The sequence below is a fragment of the Cherax quadricarinatus genome, chromosome 88 (assembly GCF_038502225.1).
Source record: "Cherax quadricarinatus isolate ZL_2023a chromosome 88, ASM3850222v1, whole genome shotgun sequence".
Taxonomy (NCBI): Eukaryota; Metazoa; Arthropoda; class Malacostraca; order Decapoda; family Parastacidae; genus Cherax; species Cherax quadricarinatus.
The window spans coordinates 4,848,120-4,875,350 of NC_091379.1; the positions used below are offsets into that span (position 1 = coordinate 4,848,120).

At 45.0% G+C, this 27,231-nt stretch overlaps 1 protein-coding gene across 3 annotated transcripts in view; it reads left to right on the top strand.

Annotated features, from left to right (window-relative positions):
• The window catches only part of LOC128698544 (1-phosphatidylinositol 4,5-bisphosphate phosphodiesterase epsilon-1), a 209,770-nt gene that overhangs the window by 105,699 nt on the left and 76,840 nt on the right, over window positions 1-27,231 (top strand). For all 3 annotated transcript variants that reach the window (XM_070103876.1, XM_070103878.1, XM_070103879.1), the window contains 4 exons: window positions 325-474; window positions 4,293-4,391; window positions 25,887-26,076; window positions 26,667-26,923. In XM_070103876.1, coding sequence (XP_069959977.1) covers window positions 325-474; window positions 4,293-4,391; window positions 25,887-26,076; window positions 26,667-26,923 — 696 coding nt within the window. The remainder of the gene's footprint in view (window positions 1-324; window positions 475-4,292; window positions 4,392-25,886; window positions 26,077-26,666; window positions 26,924-27,231) is intronic.

Genomic DNA, 27,231 nt, shown 5'->3' on the forward strand with positions numbered 1-27,231 from the left:
AAAAAAGTGTTACGTCAGTTTCTGTGAGAGCTATTTTTTACAGACTCAGTAAATTTCAGTTTCTGTGAGAGCTATTTTTTCCACACTTAGTAAATTTCAGTTTCTGTGAGAGCTATTTTTTCCACACTCAGTAAATTTCAGTTTCTGTGAGAGCTATTTTTTCCACACTCAGTAAATTTCAGTTTCTGTGAGAGCTATTTTTTACAGACTCAGTAAATTTCAGTTTCTGTGAGAGCTATTTTTTACAGACTCAATAAATTTCAGTTTCTGTGAGAGCTATTTCTTCAAGGATGTTTGAACTAACTCTTGTGATTGACTCTACAGGAGCAGAAGAGAAAGTTATTCCACACTCCGCTCTATGACTCTGAGGTGGCTCTTAAGAAACTCTATATCCAGACTGTGAGACGACTGCCATCCTTCGCTTGTAACCTACACCATGTTAAGGAACTACTCAGAGGCAAGACCAAGAAGAAGGTTAGTAGTAACAGTAGTAGTGGTGGTAGTAGTAGTAGTAGTAGTAGTAGGAGTAGTGGTGCTGGTGGTAGTAGTAGTAGTAGTAGTAGTAGTAGTAGTAGTAGTGGTGGTAGTAGTAGTAGTAGTAGTAGTAGTAGTAGGAGTAGTGGTGGTGGTAGTAGTAGTAGTAGTAGTAGTAGTAGTAGTAGTAGTAGTAGTAGTAGTAGTAGTAGTAGTAGTAGTAGTGGTGGTAGTAGTAGTAGTAGTGGTAGTAGTAGTAGTAGTAGTAGTAGTAGTGGTGGTGGTAGTAGTAGTAGTAGTAGTAGTAGTAGTAGTAGTAGTGGTAGTAGTAGTAGTAGTAGGAGTAGTGGTGGTGGTAGTAGTAGTAGTAGTGGTAGTAGTAGTAGTATTAGTTGTTGTAGTGGTAGCAGAGGTAGTAATTAGTAGAAGTATTCGTACGAACAGTAGTACTAATAGTAGTATCTGTAGCAGTAATAATAGTAGTTGAGATATTTGTAGTAGTAGGAGTTGTAGTAGTAATTGTAGCCATGGTAACAGTAGTACCAGCAGTGGAAATAGTACTACTAGTATCAGGAGTATTCATACTAGAAATAATAGCAGTAGTAGTGGTTTAGGACGCCAGTGGAAATAAGAACCTTTGACTTGTTGTGGGTTATCCTGGCTGGTTGACTACACATATACTGCTGTGTATGATAATCTGTGTTACTGTATTTGTGTATACCTGAATATGTTGCTATGTATGATGATCTATGTAACTGTATTTGTGTATACCTGAATATGTTGCTATGTATGATAATCTATGTAACTGTATTTGTGTATACCTGAATAAACTTACTAATAGTGGTAGTAGGTGTATTGTAGTGGAAGCAGTAGTAATAATAGCAAGGTAATCAGTCCCTCATGTTGTGAGTATTGTAAGACTGGTATTAGTGATTGTTAAGAGAGTATTGTAAGACTGGTATCAGTGATTGTTAAGAGAGTATTGTAAGACTGGTATTAGTGATTGTTAAGAGAGTATTGTAAGACTGGTATTAGTGATTGTTAAGAGAGTATTGTAAGACTGGTATTAGTGATTGTTAAGAGAGTATTGTAAGACTGGTATCAGTGATTGTTAAGAGAGTATTGTAAGACTGGTATTAGTGATTGTTAAGAGAGTATTGTAAGACTGGTATTAGTGATTGTTAAGAGAGTATTGTAAGACTGGTATTAGTGATTGTTAAGAGAGTATTGTAAGACTGGTATCAGTGATTGTTAAGAGAGTATTGTAAGACTGGTATTAGTGATTGTTAAGAGAGTATTGTAAGACTGGTATTAGTGATTGTTAAGAGAGTATTGTAAGACTGGTATTAGTGATTGTTAAGAGAATATTGTAAGACTGGTATCAGTGATTGTTAAGAGAGTATTGTAAGACTGGTATTAGTGATTGTTAAGAGTGTATTGTAAGACTGGTATTAGTGATTGTTAAGAGAGTATTGTAAGACTGGTATTAGTGATTGTTAAGAGAGTATTGTAAGACTGGTATTAGTGATTGTTAAGAGAGTATTGTAAGACTGGTATTATTGATTGTTAAGAGTGTATTGTAAGACTGGTATTAGTGATTGTTAAGAGAGTATTGTAAGACTGGTATTAGTGATTGTTAAGAGAGTATTGTAAGACTGGTATTAGTGATTGTTAAGAGAGTATTGTAAGACTGGTATTAGTGATTGTTAAGAGAGTATTGTAAGACTGGTATTAGTGATTGTTAAGAGTGTATTGTAAGACTGGTATTAGTGATTGTTAAGAGAGTATTGTAAGACTGGTATTAGTGATTGTTAAGAGAGTATTGTAAGACTGGTATTAGTGATTGTTAAGAGAGTATTGTAAGACTGGTATTAGTGATTGTTAAGAGAGTATTGTAAGACTGGTATTAGTGATTGTTAAGAGTGTATTGTAAGACTGGTATTAGTGACTGTTAAGAGAGTATTGTAAGACTGGTATTAGTGATTGTTAAGAGTGTATTGTAAGACTGGTATTAGTGATTGTTAAGAGAGTATTGTAAGACTGGTATTAGTGATTGTTAAGTTAGTATTGTAAGACTGGTGTCAGTGATTGTTAAGAGAGTTTTGTAAGACTGGTATCAGTGATTGTTAAGAGTGTATTGTAAGACTGGTATTAGTGACTGTTAAGTTAGTATTGTAAGACTGGTGTCAGTGATTGTTAAGAGAGTTTTGTAAGACTGGTATCAGTGATTGTTAAGAGTGTATTGTAAGACTGGTATTAGTGATTGTTAAGAGAGTATTGTAAGACTGGTATTAGTGATTGTTAAGAGTGTATTGTAAGACTGGTATTAGTGATTGTTAAGAGAGTATTGTAAGACTGGTATTAGTGATTGTTAAGTTAGTATTGTAAGACTGGTGTCAGTGATTGTTAAGAGAGTTTTGTAAGACTGGTATCAGTGATTGTTAAGAGTGTATTGTAAGACTGGTATTAGTGATTGTTAAGTTAGTATTGTAAGACTGGTGTCAGTGATTGTTAAGAGAGTTTTGTAAGACTGGTATCAGTGATTGTTAAGAGTGTATTGTAAGACTGGTATTAGTGATTGTTAAGAGAGTATTGTAAGACTGGTATTAGTGATTGTTAAGAGAGTATTGTAAGACTGGTATTAGTGATTGTTAAGAGAGTATTGTAAGACTGGTATCAGTGATTGTTAAGAGAGTATTGTAAGACTGGTATCAGTGATTGTTAAGAGAGTATTGTAAGACTGGTATCAGTGATTGTTAAGAGAGTATTGTAAGACTGGTATCAGTGACTGTTAAAAGAGTATTGTAAGACTGGTATCAGTGATTGTTAAGAGAGTTTTGTAAGACTGGTATCAGTGACTGTTAAAAGAGTATTGTAAGACTGGTATCAGTGATTGTTAAGAGAGTATTGTAAGACTGGTGTCAGTGATTGTTAAGAGTATATTGTAAGACTGGTATCAGTGATTGTTAAGTTAGTATTGTAAGACTGGTATCAGTGATTGTTAAGTTAGTATTGTAAGACTGGTGTCAGTGATTGTTAAGAGTGTATTGTAAGACTGGTATCAATGATTGTTAAGAGAGTATTGTAAGACTGGTGTCAGTGATAGTTAAGAGAGTATTGTAAGACTGGTATCAGTGACTGTTAAAAGAGTATTGTAAGACTGGTATCAGTGATTGTTAAGATAGTATTGTAAGACTGGTATCAGTGATTGTTAAGAGAGTATTGTAAGACTGGTATCAGTGATTGTTAAGAGAGTTTTGTAAGACTGGTATCAGTGACTGTTAAAAGAGTATTGTAAGACTGGTATCAGTGATTGTTAAGAGAGTATTGTAAGACTGGTGTCAGTGATAGTTAAGAGAGTATTGTAAGACTGGTGTCAGTGATTGTTAAGAGAGTATTGTAAGACTGGTGTCAGTGATTGTTAAGAGAGTATTGTAAGACTGGTGTCAGTGATTGTTAAGAGTGTATTGTAAGACTGGTATCAGTGATTGTTAAGAGAGTATTGTAAGACTGGTGTCAGTGATTGTTAAGAGAGTATTGTAAGACTGGTGTCAGTGATTGTTAAGAGTGTATTGTAAGACTGGTATCAGTGATTGTTAAGAGAGCATTGTAAGACTGGTATCAGTGATTGTTAAGAGAGTATTGTAAGACTTGTGTCAGTGATTGTTAAGAGTGTATTGTAAGACTGGTATCAGTGATTGTTAAGAGAGTATTGTAAAACTGTATCAGTGATTGTTAAGAGTGTATTGTAAGACTGGTATCAGTGATTGTTAAGAGAATATTGTAAAGCTGGTATTTACAATAACTGTCTCCCACAGACCTCCAGACTGCTTGGTATCGGCGCTAATAACATTGTTCTACTGGACACCAAGACCAAAATACTGGCCAAGGCTCAGAGTACCCATGACCTTCTACAAGTGAGTTAATACCAATGATCTCTCTTGTTAAGGGTTCAATACACAGCTGGCACTCTATCTGGGGTTCACTTACACAGATGGTACCTTTCTTACATACATGATCTTCACCAACATGAACCATCTGGAATATATATACCACCTGAGTGGTATATATTCCAAGATATTAACTCTTAGGTGTTAAAGGATAATGTCTGGTTACTGCACAGTCTTAATGATCCTGGTGTAGTGACTGGTGGTGTACAGGTAACAGTCTTAATGACCCTGGTGTAGTGACTGATGGTGTACAGGTAACAGTCTTAATGATCCTGGTGTAGTGACTGGTGGTGTACAGGTAACAGTCTTAATGATCCTGGTGTAGTGACTGATGGTGTACAGGTAACAGTCTTAATGATCCTGGTGTAGTGACTGGTGGTGTACAGGTAACAGTCTTAATGATCCTGGTGTAGTGACTGGTGGTGTACAGGTAGCAGTCTTAATGATCCTGGTGTAGTGACTGGTGGTGTACAGGTAGCAGTCTTAATGATCCTGGTGTAGTGACTGGTGGTGTACAGGTAACAGTCTTAATGACCCTGGTGTAGTGACTGGTGGTGTACAGGTAACAGTCTTAATGATCCTGATGTAGTGACTGGTGGTGTACAGGTAACAGTCTTAATGATCCTGGTGTAGTGACTGGTGGTGTACAGGTAACAGTCTTAATGATCCTGGTGTAGTGACTGGTGGTGTGCAGGTAACAGTCTTAATGACCCTGGTGTAGTGACTGGTGGTGTACAGGTAGCAGTCTTAATGACCCTGGTGTAGTGACTGGTGGTGTACAGGTAACAGTCTTAATGATCCTGGTGTAGTGACTGGTGGTGTACAGGTAACAGTCTTAATGATCCTGGTGTAGTGACTGGTGGTGTGCAGGTAACAGTCTTAATGATCCTGGTGTAGTGACTGGTGGTGTACAGGTAACAGTCTTAATGATCCTGGTGTAGTGACTGGTGGTGTGCAGGTAACAGTCTTAATGATCCTGGTGTAGTGACTGGTGGTGTACAGGTAGCAGTCTTAATGACCCTGGTGTAGTGACTGGTGGTGTACAGGTAGCAGTCTTAATGATCCTGGTGTAGTGACTGGTGGTGTACAGGTAACAGTCTTAATGATCCTGGTGTAGTGACTGGTGGTGTACAGGTAGCAGTCTTAATGACCCTGGTGTAGTGACTGGTGGTGTACAGGTAACAGTCTTAATGATCCTGGTGTAGTGACTGGTGGTGTACAGGTAGCAGTCTTAATGACCCTGGTGTAGTGACTGGTGGTGTACAGGTAACAGTCTTAATGATCCTGGTGTAGTGACTGGTGGTATACAGGTAACAGTCTTAATGATCCTGGTGTAGTGACTGGTGGTGTACAGGTAACAGTCTTAATGACCCTGGTGTAGTGACTGGTGGTGTACAGGTAACAGTCTTAATGATCCTGGTGTAGTGACTGGTGGTGTACAGGTAGCAGTCTTAATGATCCTGGTGTAGTGACTGGTGGTGTACAGGTAGCAGTCTTAATGATCCTGGTGTAGTGACTGGTGGTGTACAGGTAACAGTCTTAATGACCCTGGTGTAGTGACTGGTGGTGTACAGGTAACAGTCTTAATGACCCTGGTGTAGTGACTGGTGGTGTACAGGTAACAGTCTTAATGATCCTGGTGTAGTGACTGGTGGTGTACAGGTAACAGTCTTAATGATCCTGGTGTAGTGACTGGTGGTGTACAGGTAACAGTCTTAATGATCCTGGTGTAGTGACTGGTGGTGTACAGGTAACAGTCTTAATGATCCTGGTGTAGTGACTGGTGGTGTACAGGTAGCAGTCTTAATGATCCTGGTGTAGTGACTGGTGGTGTACAGGTAACAGTCTTAATGACCCTGGTGTAGTGACTGGTGGTGTACAGGTAGCAGTCTTAATGATCCTGGTGTAGTGACTGGTGGTGTACAGGTAGCAGTCTTAATGATCCTGGTGTAGTGACTGGTGGTGTACAGGTAGCAGTCTTAATGATCATGGTGTAGTGACTGGTGGTGTACAGGTAACAGTCTTAATGATCATGGTGTAGTGACTGGTGGTATACAGGTAACAGTCTTAATGATCCTGGTGTAGTGACTGGTGGTGTACAGGTAACAGTCTTAATGATCCTGGTGTAGTTACTGGTGGTGTACAGGTAACAGTCTTAATGATCCTGGTGTAGTGACTGGTGATGTACAGGTAACAGTCTTAATGATCCTGGTGTAGTGACTGGTGGTGTACAGGTAACAGTCTTAATGACCCTGGTGTAGTGACTGGTGGTGTGCAGGTAACAGTCTTAATGATCCTGGTGTAGTGACTGGTGGTGTACAGGTAACAGTCTTAATGACCCTGGTGTAGTGACTGGTGGTGTACAGGTAACAGTCTTAATGACCCTGGTGTAGTGACTGGTGGTGTACAGGTAACAGTCTTAATGACCCTGGTGTAGTGACTGGTGGTGTACAGGTAGCAGTCTTAATGATCCTGGTGTAGTGACTGGTGGTGTACAGGTAACAGTCTTAATGATCCTGGTGTAGTGACTGGTGGTGTACAGGTAACAGTCTTAATGATCCTGGTGTAGTGACTGGTGGTGTACAGGTAGCAGTCTTAATGACCCTGGTGTAGTGACTGGTGGTGTGCAGGTAGCAGTCTTAATGATCCTGGTGTAGTGACTGGTGGTGTGCAGGTAGCAGTCTTAATGATCCTGGTGTAGTGACTGGTGGTGTGCAGGTAGCAGTCTTAATGATCCTGGTGTAGTGACTGGTGGTGTGCAGGTAGCAGTCTTAATGATCCTGGTGTAGTGACTGGTGGTGTACAGGTAGCAGTCTTAATGATCCTGGTGTAGTGACTGGTGGTGTGCAGGTAGCAGTCTTAATGATCCTAGTGTAGTGACTGGTGGTGTACAGGTAACAGTCTTAATGATCCTGGTGTAGTGACTGGTGGTGTACAGGTAGCAGTCTTAATGACCCTGGTGTAGTGACTGGTGGTGTGCAGGTAGCAGTCTTAATGATCCTGGTGTAGTGACTGGTGGTGTGCAGGTAGCAGTCTTAATGATCCTGGTGTAGTGACTGGTGGTGTGCAGGTAGCAGTCTTAATGATCCTGGTGTAGTGACTGGTGGTGTACAGGTAACAGTCTTAATGATCCTGGTGTAGTGACTGGTGGTGTACAGGTAACAGTCTTAATGATCCTGGTGTAGTGACTGGTGGTGTACAGGTAACAGTCTTAATGATCCTGGTGTAGTGACTGGTGGTGTACAGGTAGCAGTCTTAATGATCCTGGTGTAGTGACTGGTGGTGTACAGGTAACAGTCTTAATGATCCTGGTGTAGTGACTGGTGGTGTGCAGGTAACAGTCTTAATGACCCTGGTGTAGTGACTGGTGGTGTACAGGTAATAGTCTTAATGATCCTGGTGTAGTGACTGGTGGTGTACAGGTAGCAGTCTTAATGATCCTGGTGTAGTGACTGGTGGTGTACAGGTAACAGTCTTAATGATCCTGGTGTAGTGACTGGTGGTGTACAGGTAACAGTCTTAATGATCCTGGTGTAGTGACTGGTGGTGTACAGGTAGCAGTCTTAATGACCCTGGTGTAGTGACTGGTGGTGTACAGGTAACAGTCTTAATGATCCTGGTGTAGTGACTGGTGGTGTACAGGTAACAGTCTTAATGATCCTGGTGTAGTGACTGGTGGTGTGCAGGTAACAGTCTTAATGACCCTGGTGTAGTGACTGGTGGTGTACAGGTAACAGTCTTAATGACCCTGGTGTAGTGACTGGTGGTGTACAGGTAGCAGTCTTAATGACCCTGGTGTAGTGACTGGTGGTGTACAGGTAACAGTCTTAATGACCCTGGTGTAGTGACTGGTGGTGTACAGGTAACAGTCTTAATGACCCTGGTGTAGTGACTGGTGGTGTACAGGTAACAGTCTTAATGACCCTGGTGTAGTGACTGGTGGTGTACAGGTAACAGTCTTAATGACCCTGGTGTAGTGACTGGTGGTGTACAGGTAACAGTCTTAATGACCCTGGTGTAGTGACTGGTGGTGTACAGGTAACAGTCTTAATGACCCTGGTGTAGTGACTGGTGGTGTACAGGTAACAGTCTTAATGATCCTGGTGTAGTGACTGGTGGTGTACAGGTAACAGTCTTAATGACCCTGGTGTAGTGACTGGTGGTGTACAGGTAACAGTCTTAATGACCCTGGTGTAGTGACTGGTGGTGTACAGGTAACAGTCTTAATGATCCTGGTGTAGTGACTGGTGGTGTGCAGGTAACAGTCTTAATGATCCTGGTGTAGTGACTGGTGGTGTACAGGTAACAGTCTTAATGATCCTGGTGTAGTGACTGGTGGTGTACAGGTAACAGTCTTAATGACCCTGGTGTAGTGACTGGTGGTGTACAGGTAACAGTCTTAATGATCCTGGTGTAGTGACTGGTGGTGTACAGGTAACAGTCTTAATGATCCTGGTGTAGTGACTGGTGGTGTACAGGTAGCAGTCTTAATGATCCTGGTGTAGTGACTGGTGGTGTACAGGTAACAGTCTTAATGACCCTGGTGTAGTGACTGGTGGTGTGCAGGTAGCAGTCTTAATGGTCCTGGTGTAGTGACTGGTGGTGTACAGGTAACAGTCTTAATGACCCTGGTGTAGTGACTGGTGGTGTGCAGGTAACAGTCTTAATGATCCTCGTGTAGTGACTGGTGGTGTGCAGGTAACAGTCTTAATGATCCTGGTGTAGTGACTGGTGGTGTACAGGTAACAGTCTTAATGACCCTGGTGTAGTGACTGGTGGTGTGCAGGTAACAGTCTTAATGACCCTGGTGTAGTGACTGGTGGTGTGCAGGTAACAGTCTTAATGATCCTGGTGTAGTGACTGGTGGTGTACAGGTAACAGTCTTAATGACCCTGGTGTAGTGACTGGTGGTGTACAGGTAACAGTCTTAATGACCCTGGTGTAGTGACTGGTGGTGTACAGGTAACAGTCTTAATGACCCTGGTGTAGTGACTGGTGGTGTGCAGGTAACAGTCTTAATGATCCTGGTGTAGTGACTGGTGGTGTACAGGTAACAGTCTTAATGACCCTGGTGTAGTGACTGGTGGTGTACAGGTAACAGTCTTAATGACCCTGGTGTAGTGACTGGTGGTGTACAGGTAACAGTCTTAATGACCCTGGTGTAGTGACTGGTGGTGTACAGGTAACAGTCTTAATGACCCTGGTGTAGTGACTGGTGGTGTACAGGTAACAGTCTTAATGACCCTGGTGTAGTGACTGGTGGTGTACAGGTAACAGTCTTAATGACCCTGGTGTAGTGACTGGTGGTGTGCAGGTAACAGTCTTAATGATCCTGGTGTAGTGACTGGTGGTGTACAGGTAACAGTCTTAATGACCCTGGTGTAGTGACTGGTGGTGTACAGGTAACAGTCTTAATGATCCTGGTGTAGTGACTGGTGGTGTACAGGTAACAGTCTTAATGACCCTGGTGTAGTGACTGGTGGTGTACAGGTAACAGTCTTAATGACCCTGGTGTAGTGACTGGTGGTGTACAGGTAACAGTCTTAATGATCCTGGTGTAGTGACTGGTGGTGTACAGGTAACAGTCTTAATGATCCTGGTGTAGTGACTGGTGGTGTACAGGTAGCAGTCTTAATGATCCTGGTGTAGTGACTGGTGGTGTACAGGTAACAGTCTTAATTATCCTGGTGTAGTGACTGGTGGTGTACAGGTAACAGTCTTAATGATCCTGGTGTAGTGACTGGTGGTGTACAGGTAGCAGTCTTAATGATCCTGGTGTAGTGACTGGTGGTGTACAGGTAACAGTCTTAATGATCCTGGTGTAGTGACTGGTGGTGTACAGGTAGCAGTCTTAATGATCCTGGTGTAGTGACTGGTGGTATACAGGTAACAGTCTTAATGATCCTGGTGTAGTGACTGGTGGTGTACAGGTAACAGTCTTAATGATTCTGGTGTAGTGACTGGTGGTGTACAGGTAGCAGTCTTAATGACCCTGGTGTAGTGACTGGTGGTGTACAGGTAGCAGTCTTAATGATCCTGGTGTAGTGACTGGTAGTGTACAGGTAGCAGTCTTAATGACCCTGGTGTAGTGACTGGTGGTGTACAGGTAACAGTCTTAATGATCCTGGTGTAGTGACTGGTGGTGTACAGGTAGCAGTCTTAATGACCCTGGTGTAGTGACTGGTGGTGTACAGGCAGAAGTCTTAATGATCCTGGTGTAGTGACTGGTGGTGTACAGGTAGCAGTCTTAATGACCCTGATGTAGTGACTGGTGGTGTACAGGTAGCAGTCTTAATGATCCTGGTGTAGTGACTGATGGTGTACAGGTAACAGTCTTAATGATCCTGGTGTAGTGACTGGTGGTGTGCAGGTAACAGTCTTAATGATCCTGGTGTAGTGACTGGTGGTGTACAGGTAGCAGTCTTAATGATCCTGGTGTAGTGACTGGTGGTGTACAGGTAGCAGTCTTAATGATCCTGGTGTAGTGACTGGTGGTGTACAGGTAACAGTCTTAATGATCCTGGTGTAGTGACTGGTGGTGTACAGGTAACAGTCTTAATGACCCTGGTGTAGTGACTGGTGGTGTACAGGTAGCAGTCTTAATGATCCTGGTGTAGTGACTGGTGGTGTACAGGTAGCAGTCTTAATGATCCTGGTGTAGTGACTGGTGGTGTACAGGTAGCAGTCTTAATGATCCTGGTGTAGTGACTGGTGGTGTACAGGTAACAGTCTTAATGACCCTGGTGTAGTGACTGGTGGTGTACAGGTAGCAGTCTTAATGATCCTGGTGTAGTGACTGGTGGTGTACAGGTAGCAGTCTTAATGATCCTGGTGTAGTGACTGGTGGTGTACAGGTAGCAGTCTTAATGATCCTGGTGTAGTGACTGGTGGTGTACAGGTAACAGTCTTAATGATCCTGGTGTAGTGACTGGTGGTATACAGGTAACAGTCTTAATGATCCTGGTGTAGTGACTGGTGGTGTACAGGTAACAGTCTTAATGATCCTGGTGTAGTGACTGGTGGTGTACAGGTAACAGTCTTAATGATCCTGGTGTAGTGACTGGTGGTGTACAGGTAACAGTCTTAATGATCCTGGTGTAGTGACTGGTGGTGTACAGGTAACAGTCTTAATGACCCTGGTGTAGTGACTGGTGGTGTGCAGGTAACAGTCTTAATGATCCTGGTGTAGTGACTGGTGGTGTACAGGTAACAGTCTTAATGACCCTGGTGTAGTGACTGGTGGTGTACAGGTAACAGTCTTAATGACCCTGGTGTAGTGACTGGTGGTGTACAGGTAACAGTCTTAATGACCCTGGTGTAGTGACTGGTGGTGTACAGGTAGCAGTCTTAATGATCCTGGTGTAGTGACTGGTGGTGTACAGGTAACAGTCTTAATGATCCTGGTGTAGTGACTGGTGGTGTACAGGTAACAGTCTTAATGATCCTGGTGTAGTGACTGGTGGTGTACAGGTAGCAGTCTTAATGACCCTGGTGTAGTGACTGGTGGTGTGCAGGTAGCAGTCTTAATGATCCTGGTGTAGTGACTGGTGGTGTGCAGGTAGCAGTCTTAATGATCCTGGTGTAGTGACTGGTGGTGTGCAGGTAGCAGTCTTAATGATCCTGGTGTAGTGACTGGTGGTGTACAGGTAACAGTCTTAATGATCCTGGTGTAGTGACTGGTGGTGTACAGGTAACAGTCTTAATGATCCTGGTGTAGTGACTGGTGGTGTGCAGGTAGCAGTCTTAATGATCCTGGTGTAGTGACTGGTGGTGTGCAGGTAGCAGTCTTAATGATCCTGGTGTAGTGACTGGTGGTGTACAGGTAACAGTCTTAATGATCCTGGTGTAGTGACTGGTGGTGTACAGGTAGCAGTCTTAATGACCCTGGTGTAGTGACTGGTGGTGTGCAGGTAGCAGTCTTAATGATCCTGGTGTAGTGACTGGTGGTGTGCAGGTAGCAGTCTTAATGATCCTGGTGTAGTGACTGGTGGTGTGCAGGTAGCAGTCTTAATGATCCTGGTGTAGTGACTGGTGGTGTACAGGTAACAGTCTTAATGATCCTGGTGTAGTGACTGGTGGTGTACAGGTAACAGTCTTAATGATCCTGGTGTAGTGACTGGTGGTGTACAGGTAACAGTCTTAATGATCCTGGTGTAGTGACTGGTGGTGTACAGGTAGCAGTCTTAATGATCCTGGTGTAGTGACTGGTGGTGTACAGGTAACAGTCTTAATGATCCTGGTGTAGTGACTGGTGGTGTGCAGGTAACAGTCTTAATGACCCTGGTGTAGTGACTGGTGGTGTACAGGTAACAGTCTTAATGATCCTGGTGTAGTGACTGGTGGTGTACAGGTAGCAGTCTTAATGATCCTGGTGTAGTGACTGGTGGTGTACAGGTAACAGTCTTAATGATCCTGGTGTAGTGACTGGTGGTGTACAGGTAACAGTCTTAATGATCCTGGTGTAATGACTGGTGGTGTACAGGTAGCAGTCTTAATGACCCTGGTGTAGTGACTGGTGGTGTACAGGTAACAGTCTTAATGATCCTGGTGTAGTGACTGGTGGTGTACAGGTAACAGTCTTAATGATCCTGGTGTAGTGACTGGTGGTGTGCAGGTAACAGTCTTAATGACCCTGGTGTAGTGACTGGTGGTGTACAGGTAACAGTCTTAATGACCCTGGTGTAGTGACTGGTGGTGTACAGGTAGCAGTCTTAATGACCCTGGTGTAGTGACTGGTGGTGTACAGGTAACAGTCTTAATGACCCTGGTGTAGTGACTGGTGGTGTACAGGTAACAGTCTTAATGACCCTGGTGTAGTGACTGGTGGTGTACAGGTAACAGTCTTAATGACCCTGGTGTAGTGACTGGTGGTGTACAGGTAACAGTCTTAATGACCCTGGTGTAGTGACTGGTGGTGTACAGGTAACAGTCTTAATGACCCTGGTGTAGTGACTGGTGGTGTACAGGTAACAGTCTTAATGACCCTGGTGTAGTGACTGGTGGTGTACAGGTAACAGTCTTAATGATCCTGGTGTAGTGACTGGTGGTGTACAGGTAACAGTCTTAATGACCCTGGTGTAGTGACTGGTGGTGTACAGGTAACAGTCTTAATGACCCTGGTGTAGTGACTGGTGGTGTACAGGTAACAGTCTTAATGATCCTGGTGTAGTGACTGGTGGTGTGCAGGTAACAGTCTTAATGATCCTGGTGTAGTGACTGGTGGTGTACAGGTAACAGTCTTAATGATCCTGGTGTAGTGACTGGTGGTGTACAGGTAACAGTCTTAATGACCCTGGTGTAGTGACTGGTGGTGTACAGGTAACAGTCTTAATGATCCTGGTGTAGTGACTGGTGGTGTACAGGTAACAGTCTTAATGATCCTGGTGTAGTGACTGGTGGTGTACAGGTAGCAGTCTTAATGATCCTGGTGTAGTGACTGGTGGTGTACAGGTAACAGTCTTAATGACCCTGGTGTAGTGACTGGTGGTGTGCAGGTAGCAGTCTTAATGGTCCTGGTGTAGTGACTGGTGGTGTACAGGTAACAGTCTTAATGACCCTGGTGTAGTGACTGGTGGTGTGCAGGTAACAGTCTTAATGATCCTGGTGTAGTGACTGGTGGTGTACAGGTAACAGTCTTAATGACCCTGGTGTAGTGACTGGTGGTGTACAGGTAACAGTCTTAATGACCCTGGTGTAGTGACTGGTGGTGTACAGGTAACAGTCTTAATGACCCTGGTGTAGTGACTGGTGGTGTACAGGTAACAGTCTTAATGACCCTGGTGTAGTGACTGGTGGTGTACAGGTAACAGTCTTAATGACCCTGGTGTAGTGACTGGTGGTGTACAGGTAACAGTCTTAATGACCCTGGTGTAGTGACTGGTGGTGTGCAGGTAACAGTCTTAATGATCCTGGTGTAGTGACTGGTGGTGTACAGGTAACAGTCTTAATGACCCTGGTGTAGTGACTGGTGGTGTACAGGTAACAGTCTTAATGATCCTGGTGTAGTGACTGGTGGTGTACAGGTAACAGTCTTAATGACCCTGGTGTAGTGACTGGTGGTGTACAGGTAACAGTCTTAATGACCCTGGTGTAGTGACTGGTGGTGTACAGGTAACAGTCTTAATGATCCTGGTGTAGTGACTGGTGGTGTACAGGTAGCAGTCTTAATGATCCTGGTGTAGTGACTGGTGGTGTACAGGTAACAGTCTTAATTATCCTGGTGTAGTGACTGGTGGTGTACAGGTAACAGTCTTAATGATCCTGGTGTAGTGACTGGTGGTGTACAGGTAGCAGTCTTAATGATCCTGGTGTAGTGACTGGTGGTGTACAGGTAACAGTCTTAATGATCCTGGTGTAGTGACTGGTGGTGTACAGGTAGCAGTCTTAATGATCCTGGTGTAGTGACTGGTGGTATACAGGTAACAGTCTTAATGATCCTGGTGTAGTGACTGGTGGTGTACAGGTAACAGTCTTAATGATTCTGGTGTAGTGACTGGTGGTGTACAGGTAGCAGTCTTAATGACCCTGGTGTAGTGACTGGTGGTGTACAGGTAGCAGTCTTAATGATCCTGGTGTAGTGACTGGTAGTGTACAGGTAGCAGTCTTAATGACCCTGGTGTAGTGACTGGTGGTGTACAGGTAACAGTCTTAATGATCCTGGTGTAGTGACTGGTGGTGTACAGGTAGCAGTCTTAATGACCCTGGTGTAGTGACTGGTGGTGTACAGGTAGAAGTCTTAATGATCCTGGTGTAGTGACTGGTGGTGTACAGGTAGCAGTCTTAATGACCCTGATGTAGTGACTGGTGGTGTACAGGTAGCAGTCTTAATGATCCTGGTGTAGTGACTGATGGTGTACAGGTAACAGTCTTAATGATCCTGGTGTAGTGACTGGTGGTGTGCAGGTAACAGTCTTAATGATCCTGGTGTAGTGACTGGTGGTGTACAGGTAGCAGTCTTAATGATCCTGGTGTAGTGACTGGTGGTGTACAGGTAGCAGTCTTAATGATCCTGTTGTAGTGACTGGTGGTGTACAGGTAACAGTCTTAATGACCCTGGTGTAGTGACTGGTGGTGTGCAGGTAGCAGTCTTAATGATCCTGGTGTAGTGACTGGTGGTGTACAGGTAACAGTCTTAATGATCCTGGTGTAGTGACTGGTGGTGTACAGGTAACAGTCTTAATGATCCTGGTGTAGTGACTGGTGGTGTACAGGTAGCAGTCTTAATGACCCTGGTGTAGTGACTGGTGGTGTACAGGTAGCAGTCTTAATGATCCTGGTGTAGTGACTGGTGGTGTACAGGTAGCAGTCTTAATGATCCTGGTGTAGTGACTGGTGGTGTACAGGTAACAGTCTTAATGACCCTGGTGTAGTGACTGGTGGTGTACAGGTAACAGTCTTAATGATTCTGGTGTAGTGACTGGTGGTGTACAGGTAGCAGTCTTAATGACCCTTGTGTAGTGACTGGTGGTGTACAGGTAACAGTCTTAATGATTCTGGTGTAGTGACTGGTGGTGTACAGGTAGCAGTCTTAATGATCCTGGTGTAGTGACTGGTAGTGTACAGGTAGCAGTCTTAATGACCCTGGTGTAGTGACTGGTGGTGTACAGGTAACAGTCTTAATGACCCTGGTGTAGTGACTGGTGGTGTACAGGTGACAGTCTTAATGATCCTGGTGTAGTGACTGGTGGTGTACAGGTAACAGTCTTAATGATTCTGGTGTAGTGACTGGTGGTGTACAGGTAGCAGTCTTAATGATCCTGGTGTAGTGACTGGTAGTGTACAGGTAGCAGTCTTAATGACCCTGGTGTAGTGACTGGTGGTGTACAGGTAACAGTCTTAATGATCCTGGTGTAGTGACTGGTGGTGTACAGGTAACAGTCTTAATGATCCTGGTGTAGTGACTGGTGGTGTACAGGTAGCAGTCTTAATGACCCTGGTGTAGTGACTGGTGGTGTACAGGTAACAGTCTTAATGATCCTGGTGTAGTGACTGGTGGTGTACAGGTAGCAGTCTTAATGACCCTGGTGTAGTGACTGGTGGTGTACAGGTAGAAGTCTTAATGATCCTGGTGTAGTGACTGGTGGTGTACAGGTAACAGTCTTAATGACCCTGGTGTAGTGACTGGTGGTGTACAGGTAGAAGTCTTAATGATCCTGGTGTAGTGACTGGTGGTGTACAGGTAACAGTCTTAATGATCCTGGTGTAGTGACTGGTGGTGTACAGGTAACAGTCTTAATGATCCTGGTGTAGTGACTGGTGGTATACAGGTAACAGTCTTAATGACCCTGGTGTAGTGACTGGTGGTGTACAGGTAACAGTCTTAATGACCCTGGTGTAGTGACTGGTGGTGTACATGTAACAGTCTTAATGATCCTGGTGTAGTGACTGGTGGTGTACAGGTAACAGTCTTAATGATCCTGGTGTAGTGACTGGTGGTGTACAGGTAACAGTCTTAATGATCCTGGTGTAGTGACTGGTGGTGTACAGGTAGCAGTCTTAATGATCCTGGTGTAGTGACTGGTGGTGTGCAGGTAACAGTCTTAATGACCCTGGTGTAGTGACTGGTGGTGTACAGGTAACAGTCTTAATGATCCTGGTGTAGTGACTGGTGGTGTACAGGTAACAGTCTTAATGACCCTGGTGTAGTGACTGGTGGTGTACAGGTAACAGTCTTAATGACCCTGGTGTAGTGACTGGTGGTGTACAGGTAACAGTCTTAATGATCCTGGTGTAGTGACTGGTGGTGTACAGGTAACAGTCTTAATGATCCTGGTGTAGTGACTGGTGGTGTACAGGTAACAGTCTTAATGATCCTGGTGTAGTGACTGGTGGTGTACAGGTAGCAGTCTTAATGATCCTGGTGTAGTGACTGGTGGTGTACAGGTAGCAGTCTTAATGATCCTGGTGTAGTGACTGGTGGTGTACAGGTAACAGTCTTAATGATCCTGGTGTAGTGACTGGTGGTGTACAGGTAACAGTCTTAATGACCCTGGTGTAGTGACTGGTGGTGTACAGGTAACAGTCTTAATGATCCTGGTGTAGTGACTGGTGGTGTACAGGTAACAGTCTTAATGACCCTGGTGTAGTGACTGGTGGTGTACAGGTAACAGTCTTAATGACCCTGGTGTAGTGACTGGTGGTGTACAGGTAACAGTCTTAATGACCCTGGTGTAGTGACTGGTGGTGTACAGGTAGCAGTCTTAATGACCCTGGTGTAGTGACTGGTGGTGTACAGGTAGCAGTCTTAATGACCCTGGTGTAGTGACTGGTGGTGTACAGGTAACAGTCTTAATGACCCTGGTGTAGTGACTGGTGGTGTACAGGTAACAGTCTTAATGACCCTGGTGTAGTGACTGGTGGTGTACAGGTAACAGTCTTAATGATCCTGGTGTAGTGACTGGTGGTGTACAGGCAACAGTCTTAATGACCCTGGTGTAGTGACTGGTGGTGTGCAGGTAGCAGTCTTAATGATCCTGGTGTAGTGACTGGTGGTGTACAGGTAACAGTCTTAATGATCCTGGTGTAGTGACTGGTGGTGTACAGGTAACAGTCTTAATGATCCTGGTGTAGTGACTGGTGGTGTACAGGCAACAGTCTTAATGATCCTGGTGTAGTGACTGGTGGTGTACAGGTAACAGTCTTAATGATCCTGGTGTAGTGACTGGTGGTGTACAGGTAGCAGTCTTAATGATCCTGGTGTAGTGACTGGTGGTGTACAGGTAACAGTCTTAATGATCCTGGTGTAGTGACTGGTGGTGTACAGGTAACAGTCTTAATGACCCTGGTGTAGTGACTGGTGGTGTGCAGGTAGCAGTCTTAATGATCCTGGTGTAGTGACTGGTGGTGTACAGGTAACAGTCTTAATGATCCTGGTGTAGTGACTGGTGGTGTACAGGTAACAGTCTTAATGATCCTGGTGTAGTGACTGGTGGTGTACAGGCAACAGTCTTAATGATCCTGGTGTAGTGACTGGTGGTGTACAGGTAGCAGTCTTAATGATCCTGGTGTAGTGACTGGTGGTGTACAGGTAACAGTCTTAATGATCCTGGTGTAGTGACTGGTGGTGTGCAGGCAACAGTCTTAATGATCCTCGTGTAGTGACTGGTGGTGTACAGGTAGCAGTCTTAATGATCCTGGTGTAGTGACTGGTGGTGTACAGGTAACAGTCTTAATGATCCTGGTGTAGTGACTGGTGGTGTACAGGTAACAGTCTTAATGATCCTCGTGTAGTGACTGGTGGTGTACAGGTAACAGTCTTAATGATCCTGGTGTAGTGACTGGTGGTGTACAGGTAACAGTCTTAATGATCCTGGTGTAGTGACTGGTGGTGTACAGGTAACAGTCTTAATGATCCTCGTGTAGTGACTGGTGGTGTACAGGTAACAGTCTTAATGATCCTGGTGTAGTGACTGGTGGTGTACAGGTAACAGTCTTAATGATCCTGGTGTAGTGACTGGTGGTGTGCAGGTAGCAGTCTTAATGATCCTGGTGTAGTGACTGGTGGTGTACAGGTAACAGTCTTAATGATCCTGGTGTAGTGACTGGTGGTGTACAGGTAACAGTCTTAATGATCCTGGTGTAGTGACTGGTGGTGTACAGGTAACAGTCTTAATGATCCTGGTGTAGTGACTGGTGGTGTACAGGTAACAGTCTTAATGATCCTCGTGTAGTGACTGGTGGTGTACAGGTAACAGTCTTAATGATCCTGGTGTAGTGACTGGTGGTGTACAGGTAACAGTCTTAATGATCCTCGTGTAGTGACTGGTGGTGTACAGGTAACAGTCTTAATGATCCTGGTGTAGTGACTGGTGGTGTACAGGTAACAGTCTTAATGACCCTGGTGTAGTGACTGGTGGTGTACAGGTAACAGTCTTAATGATCCTGGTGTAGTTACTGGTGGTGTACAGGTAACAGTCTTAATGACCCTGGTGTAGTGACTGGTGGTGTGCAGGTAACAGTCTTAATGATCCTGGTGTAGTTACTGGTGGTGTACAGGTAACAGTCTTAATGATCCTGGTGTAGTGACTGGTGGTGTACAGGTAGCAGTCTTAATGATCCTGGTGTAGTGACTGGTGGTGTACAGGTAACAGTCTTAATGATCCTGGTGTAGTGACTGGTGGTGTACAGGTAACAGTCTTAATGATCCTGGTGTAGTGACTGGTGGTGTACAGGTAACAGTCTTAATGATCCTCGTGTAGTGACTGGTGGTGTACAGGTAACAGTCTTAATGATCCTGGTGTAGTGACTGGTGGTGTACAGGTAACAGTCTTAATGACCCTGGTGTAGTGACTGGTGGTGTACAGGTAACAGTCTTAATGATCCTGGTGTAGTGACTGGTGGTGTACAGGTAACAGTCTTAATGATCCTGGTGTAGTGACTGGTGGTGTACAGGTAACAGTCTTAATGATCCTGGTGTAGTGACTGGTGGTGTACAGGTAACAGTCTTAATGATCCTCGTGTAGTGACTGGTGGTGTACAGGTAACAGTCTTAATGATCCTGGTGTAGTGACTGGTGGTGTACAGGTAACAGTCTTAATGATCCTGGTGTAGTGACTGGTGGTGTACAGGTAACAGTCTTAATGATCCTGGTGTAGTGACTGGTGGTGTACAGGTAACAGTCTTAATGATCCTGGTGTAGTGACTGGTGGTGTGCAGGTAACAGTCTTAATGATCCTGGTATAGTAGATAGGCATTACCTAACAACATCCAAATTATTATATCTATCGATATAATTGCATTGTTGTGATGATGCAAATTATCTTGATGGCCAGTAATTACCTTAATAACAAGGTAACCCGAGGGTAATTATCTTAATTTTTATCTTATCGAGACTATTTTTCAAATCTTGACTGGTCCTTCTGGGAGTAATGTATCTTCCCATCACGTTGAAGGGCTCTTGATCCAAAGAATTACCTGTAGGTTACCTGAGGTCTCTTCAAGGGGTCACTGATCCCTCTGGTCCCAGACCAGTCCTCCTGGTTGTTGGCCAGATCAACTAGGCTGTTGGTTCTATCAGCCTGTAATCCAGCGTAGGAACCACAGCCTGGCTGATCAGGTACTAACTTGGGGAGATTGTTATGTTGCTATTGAAGACAGCTACGCTTGTCTTGGTTCCTACACACTTACTGGGATACCAGTGTATAGTGAATACACTGGGATACCAGTGTATAGGGAGTACACTGGGATACCAGTGTATAGTGAATACACTGGGATACCAGTGTATAGTGAATACACTGGGATACCAGTGTATAGGGAGTACACTGGGATACCAGTGTATAGTGAATACACTGGGATACCAGTGTATAGTGAATACACTGGGATACCAGTGTATAGTGAATACACTGGGATACCAGTGTATAGTGAATACACTGGGATACTAGTGTATAGTGAGTACACTGGGATACCAGTGTATAGTGAGTACACTGGGATACCAGTGTATAGTGAGTACACTGGGATACCAGTGTATAGTGAGTACACTGGGATACCAGTGTATAGTGAGTACACTGGGATACCAGTGTATAGGGAGTACACTGGGATACCAGTGTATAGTGAGTACACTGGGATACCAGTGTATAGGGAGTACACTGGGATACCAGTGTATAGGGAGTACACTGGGATACCAGTGTATAGTGAGTACACTGGGATACCAGTGTATAGGGAGTACACTGGGATACCAGTGTATAGGGAGTACACTGGGTATTTCAGTGTGGATATTTGGGATGAATCCCTTCAGTATCTGCCAGGTGCAGATTATGATGTATCTTTCTCGCCTGCGTTCCAAGGAGTACCGGTCGAGGGATTTCAAGCATTCTCAGTAATTTAGATATTTGAGTTTATATATACAGTGAAGATTCTCTGTACATTTTCCAGATCTACAATTTCTCCTGCCTTGAAGGGGCCGTTAATATACAACAATATTCCAGCCTAGAGACAACCAGTGACCAAGATTATTGTGCTCCTTCAATTGCAGGCTCTGGTGGCCTGGTGGTTAACGCTCTCGCTTCACACGGTGAGGGCCTGGGTTCGATTCCCAGCCAGAGTAGAAACATTGGACGTGTTTCTTTCCACCTGTTGTCTATGTTCCCCATCAGTAAAATGGGTACCTGGGTGTTAGTCGACTGGTGTGGGTCGCATCCTGGGACACTGACCTAAGGAGGCCTGGTCACAGACCGGGCCGCGGGGGCGTTGACCCCCGGAACTCTCTCCAGATAAACTCCAGATAAACACCAATATCATCAGTTTATCATCCAATTTATAATAATAGTTGGAAGAAAACACAATGTTCAGTGAAAGTAAATGTAATTATAGTGAGATGTGGCAAAATATATTTATATCCACCTCAGAACATTTATAAATTACCCGCGGCTCGATGGTTAGCGTACTCGGCTCACACGCTGAGGTCCGGAGTTGGAATGTCGCATCCTGGGGGGCACACTGACCTAAGGAGGCCTGGTCATAGACCGGGCCGCGGGGGCGTTGACCCCCGGAACTCTCTCCAGATAAACTCCAGATAAACACCAATATCATCAGTTTATCATCCAATTTATAATAATAGTTGGAAGAAAACATCAACCAAATCTTTCAGTGGGCTGCAGAAAACAATATGAAGTTCAACGATGTATGGTAAACATCAGTGATAACGGAGATAAAACACCTCAAGTAACCTGGATAGAGGGACTAGTAATTATAGTGAGATGTGGCAAAATATATTTATATCCACCTCAGAACATTCCTGATAACGTTGGTTTGCGTGCATTACCCGCGGCTGGTCACAGACCGGGCCGCGGGGGCGTGACCCCCGAAACACTCTCCAGGTAAACTCCAGAGTAGAAACATTGGACGGTTTCTTTCCACCTGTTGTCTATGTTCCCCATCAGTAAAATGGGTACCTGGGTGTTAGTCGACTGGTGTGGGGTCGCATCCTGGGACACTGACCTAAGGAGGCCTGGTCACTCCGGTACGACTGGGAAACATTAGGGACGTTTTTCCATAAGTCACCTGCTGTCTATGTTCACCCATCACTATAAAATAGGTACCTGGGTGTTAGTGGACTGGTGTGGGTCGCATCCTGGAACAAAACTGACCAATTTGCAGGAAATGCTCAGCATAACAAGAGACTTTCTATATAGTAGTATGTCACTGATGTCAGCTGTGGTCTGTATACCTTGTACATGTACTGGTAGTAATGAAGATATTATTATTATTATTATTATTATTATTATTATTATTATTATTATTATTATTATTATTATACAACTGTACATATACTTTCAGTGTATATATACTGAAAATTTACTTAGATCTCAGTTTTAGGTATTAAAGTATTCTTGTGTGGAGATGAAGAGGTTAGGTGGAGTCTTAGTGACCCTCGTGTAGTGGAGTGCCTTTAAAGCCTCCATTAACCTGTTTATCTCGTATTTCTCATTCTCGGTTGCCTTATTCTCTCCGCTTGTCCCCTTCCTCTCTCTCTCTCTCTCTCTCTCTCTCTCTCTCTCTCTCTCTCTCTCTCTCTCTCTCTCTCTCTCTCTCTCTCTACCTTACATTCTCCTATCTTAATCACCTCTTTCACTAAGATTGAGAATGTAATCAGTGTATCGTGTCCCAGGCGCCCCTATTAACTAGTTAAGGGGCCCTTCTCCCCTCTCCCTGCTTCCCCTTACCTCCCTCACTACTTTCCCTCCCTTTCACTCCTTCCATCATTTCCCCTCTCCTTCCCTCACGGTGTTCCAGCGCCTGCTGCTTCTAACTTCCAGACGTATGAGTATCAGTGGAAATTCTTCCAGAGTTCCCCCTGTCTTCTCTCTTTACACTGTTCATCTGTGTGTGGCACCCTTACCATATTCTCTGCACCACTGGCGCCCCCTAGTTACGGCGGAAGGGGGTAGGGGCGTCGCCCCTTCCCTCTCTCCATTCTCATTTGCACCCATAGACCCTCCAGCCCAGACACACTAAGGGGTCGTCACCATAGTCTAATGGCTTCCCCTTTCTTCCCTACCGCCCACACCCCTTTACCTTCTCTGATTACCCTCCACACACCCCTTTCTTTGACGCCCCCTACACGACTCGCCACACCCCTATCCATCCATTTCTACCCCTTTAAATATATTAATGAAGAATTAGACACAAGTGCAACATCTAGGTATCTTTATTTGTAGATGTGTCGCCATTTAGTGGTTTTATCAATACAAAATATCAAGGACAATGTGAACACTGTAGAACTGTATACAGGAGGCGAGATAATCAGTCCCTCAGCCTTGAAGTAGTGTGTTTGGGGTGGTTAGTCCCTCAGCCTTGAAGTAGTGTGTTTGGGGTGGTCAGTCCCTCAGCCTTGAAGTAGTGTGTTTGGGGTGGTCAGTCCCTCAGCCTTGAAGTAGTGTGTTTGGGGTGGTCAGTCCCTCAGCCTTGAAGTAGTGTGTTTGGGGTGGTCAGTCCCTCAACCTTGAAGTAGTGTGTTTGGGGTGGTCAGTCCCTCAGCCTTAAAGTAGTGTGTTTGGGGTGGTCAGTCCCTCAGCCTTGAAGTAGTGTGTTTGGGGTGGTCAGTCCCTCAACCTTGAAGTAGTGTGTTTGGGGTGGTCAGTCCATCAGCCTTGAAGTAGTGTGTTTGGGGTGGTCAGTCCCTCAGCCTTGAAGTAGTGTGTTTGGGGTGGTCAGTCCCTCAGCCTTGAAGTAGTGTGTTTGGGGTGGTCAGTCCCTCAGCCTTGAAGTAGTGTGTTTGAGGTGGTCAGTCCCTCAACCTTGAAGTAGTGTGTTTGGGGTGGTCAGTCCCTCAGACTTGAAGTAGTGTGTTTGAGGTGGTCAGTCCCTCAACCTTGAAGTAGTGTGTTTGGGGTGGTCAGTCCCTCAGCCTTGAAGTAGTGTGTTTGAGGTGGTCAGTCCCTCAACCTTGAAGTAGTGTGTTTGGGGTGGTCAGTCCCTCAGCCTTGAAGTAGTGTGTTTGAGGTGGTCAGTCCCTCAACCTTGAAGTAGTGTGTTTGGGGTGGTCAGTCCCTCAGCCTTGAAGTAGTGTGTTTGAGGTGGTCAGTCCATCAGCCTTGAAGTAGTGTGTTTGGGGTGGTCAGTCCCTCAACCTTGAAGTGGTGTGTTTGGGGTGGTCAGTCCCTCAGCCTTGAAGTAGTGTGTTTGGGGTGGTCAGTCCCTCAGCCTTGAAGTAGTGTGTTTGGGGTGGTCAGTCCCTCAGCCTTGAAGTAGTGTGTTTGAGGTGGTCAGTCCCTCAGCCTTGAAGTAGTGTGTTTGGGGTGGTCAGTCCATCAGCCTTGAAGTAGTGTGTTTGGGGTGGTCAGTCCATCAGCCTTGAAGTAGTGTGTTTGGGGTGGTCAGTCCCTCAGCCTTGAAGTAGTGTGTTTGGGGTGGTCAGTCCCTCAGCCTTGAAGTAGTGTGTTTGGGGTGGTCAGTCCCTCAGCCTTGAAGTAGTGTGTTTGGGGTGGTCAGTCCCTCAGCCTTGAAGTAGTGTGTTTGGGGTGGTCAGTCCCTCAGCCTTGAAGTGGTGTGTTTGAGGTGGTCAGTCCCTCAGCCTTGAAGTAGTGTGTTTGGGGTGGCCAGTCCCTCAGCCTTGAAGTAGTGTGTTTGGGGTGGTCAGTCCCTCAGCCTTGAAGTAGTGTGTTTGGGGTGGTCAGTCCCTCAGCCTTGAAGTAGTGTGTTTGGGGTGGTCAGTCCCTCAGCCTTGAAGTAGTGTGTTTGGGGTGGTCAGTCCCTCAGCCTTGAAGTAGTGTGTTTGGGGTGGTCAGTCCCTCAGCCTTGAAGTAGTGTGTTTGGGGTGGTCAGTCCCTCAGCCTTGAAGTAGTGTGTTTGGGGTGGTCAGTCCCTCAGTCTTGAAGTAGTGTGTTTGGGGTGGTCAGTCCATCAGCTTTGAAGTAGTGTGTTTGAGGTGGTCAGTCCCTCAGCCTTGAAGTAGTGTGTTTGGGGTGGTCAGTCCCTCAGTCTTGAAGTAGTGTGTTTGGGGTGGTCAGTCCATCAGCCTTGAAGTAGTGTGTTTGAGGTGGTCAGTCCCTCAGTCTTGAAATAGTGTGTTTGGGGTGGTCAGTCCATCAGCCTTGAAGTAGTGTGTTTGGGGTGGTCAGTCCCTCAGCCTTGAAGTAGTGTGTTTGTGGTGGTCAGTCCCTCAGCCTTGAAGTAGTGTGTTTGGGGTGGTCAGTCCCTCAGCCTTGAAGTGGTTAGTCCCCTGCTGTTAGCTAGGTGTTAGTGGTGTACCTGTTAACTAGGTGTCAGTAATGCACCTGCGTCTTATTCAGGGGGGGATCTATTATGAAACTAATGAAGCTTAAGTTTCAGGGCCCCTGATCCCGGAGGGGTTCGGGGCCCTGAAGTCCACATTACTTAAAAATTCTGGGTCTACTGTATAAAAAGGGCCCCAAAAATGTAGGTCCGCCAGTGGTCTTATTCATAATTTTTTTCAGTGTTACATACCATTATAATAGGCCAGTAGGCCTTCTGCAGTGTTCCTCCATTCTTATGTTCTTTCCTTAGTGGAGAACGGGCGGCGGGAGGTCGCATGACCGTCTGGTGCTGGAGTTCCGTGGTACCAACTGGACCTTCAGTGTCGTGTCCAGCAACAGCATGACTGACCTGGGTCGTGCACTGTGGGCCATCCTGCAGAGTGAGGACCCACTACCCTTCACCACCCCTGACCAGGCTCACCTCACCTCACACAGGACAGGTGAGGCTTCCCTTGGCTTCGTCCGGAGGCCTACTTGGAGACTACCTCAAGCCTACCTGCTCCTAGGCTGTATATATTTTGTACCGTTTTTGTATTATGTCTACACAATAACCCTCACATTCCTATGTGACGATGTTCCGGTCCGACTTAGACCATTTACAAGTCCAAGTCGGACCGAAACGTCGTCATAAGCTTCTCCTGTGTACGGTTATTTGTGTATTGTTCCAGTCAAGGTATTGTACTTGTTTCTTCTTCACATTACGTCTGTGTGATGCACTGATAAAGCCTCTGGGGGGCGAAACATCTACAAGATACCCAGATGTTACACATTGTGTAATTCATCAATCCAAGAGTAAAGATAGATGAATAAGACACTTGTACAACACCTGGGTATCTTTATTGTGGAAACGCTTTGCCAGCCAGTGGCTTCACCAGTCAATACTGGAGACAGTGAAAGACGTGAAGCAGTAGTTTGAGGGGATCAGTCCATCCGGCTTGAATGTGTTGGTGACAGTGGAAGGAGTGAAGTTCACATCTCCCACGGGAATGAACTACAGCAAGCTGTGTAGAGCCATTTTATTTGTCCACAGGCACGGAACTGGTGCGTCACGGAGCGGAGATGGGTATGCTGTACTCCGACGAACTGGAGGGCCTCCAGAAACTCCTCCACTTTCCGGAGGAAGTGGCCCTCAGACTGACGGAGGTGGAGTACGAACTATATTACCAAGTACCACCCATCGCTTACATCCGTCACGTTACCAGTGACTTGAGACCCCGAGCCAGGCCCGACCAGTACTCCAACTCTAACACTGCCACTGTGGCTCACCTCACTAAGAGGTTCAAGGAGGTACGTTACCTGGAGTATACCTGGAGGGTGCAATAAGATCACAATAAACAGGTGATATCACAATATGCAAAACAACCACTACGAAAAAATTGTGAACTTCTAAGGACTTTCGTGATTTCTCACATAATCACGAAAGTGCTTTGAAGTTCACTGTTTTTTCACAGTGGTTGTCCTGCACCTGGAGGGTGACCCGGGGGTCAGCGCCCCCGCGGCCCCGTCCATGACCAGACCTCATAGTTGAGTTACTTAGCCATTTTTTAACTTTTAATTTTTAAACAATAAGTCACTTCCACTGACTTTTTTTTTTT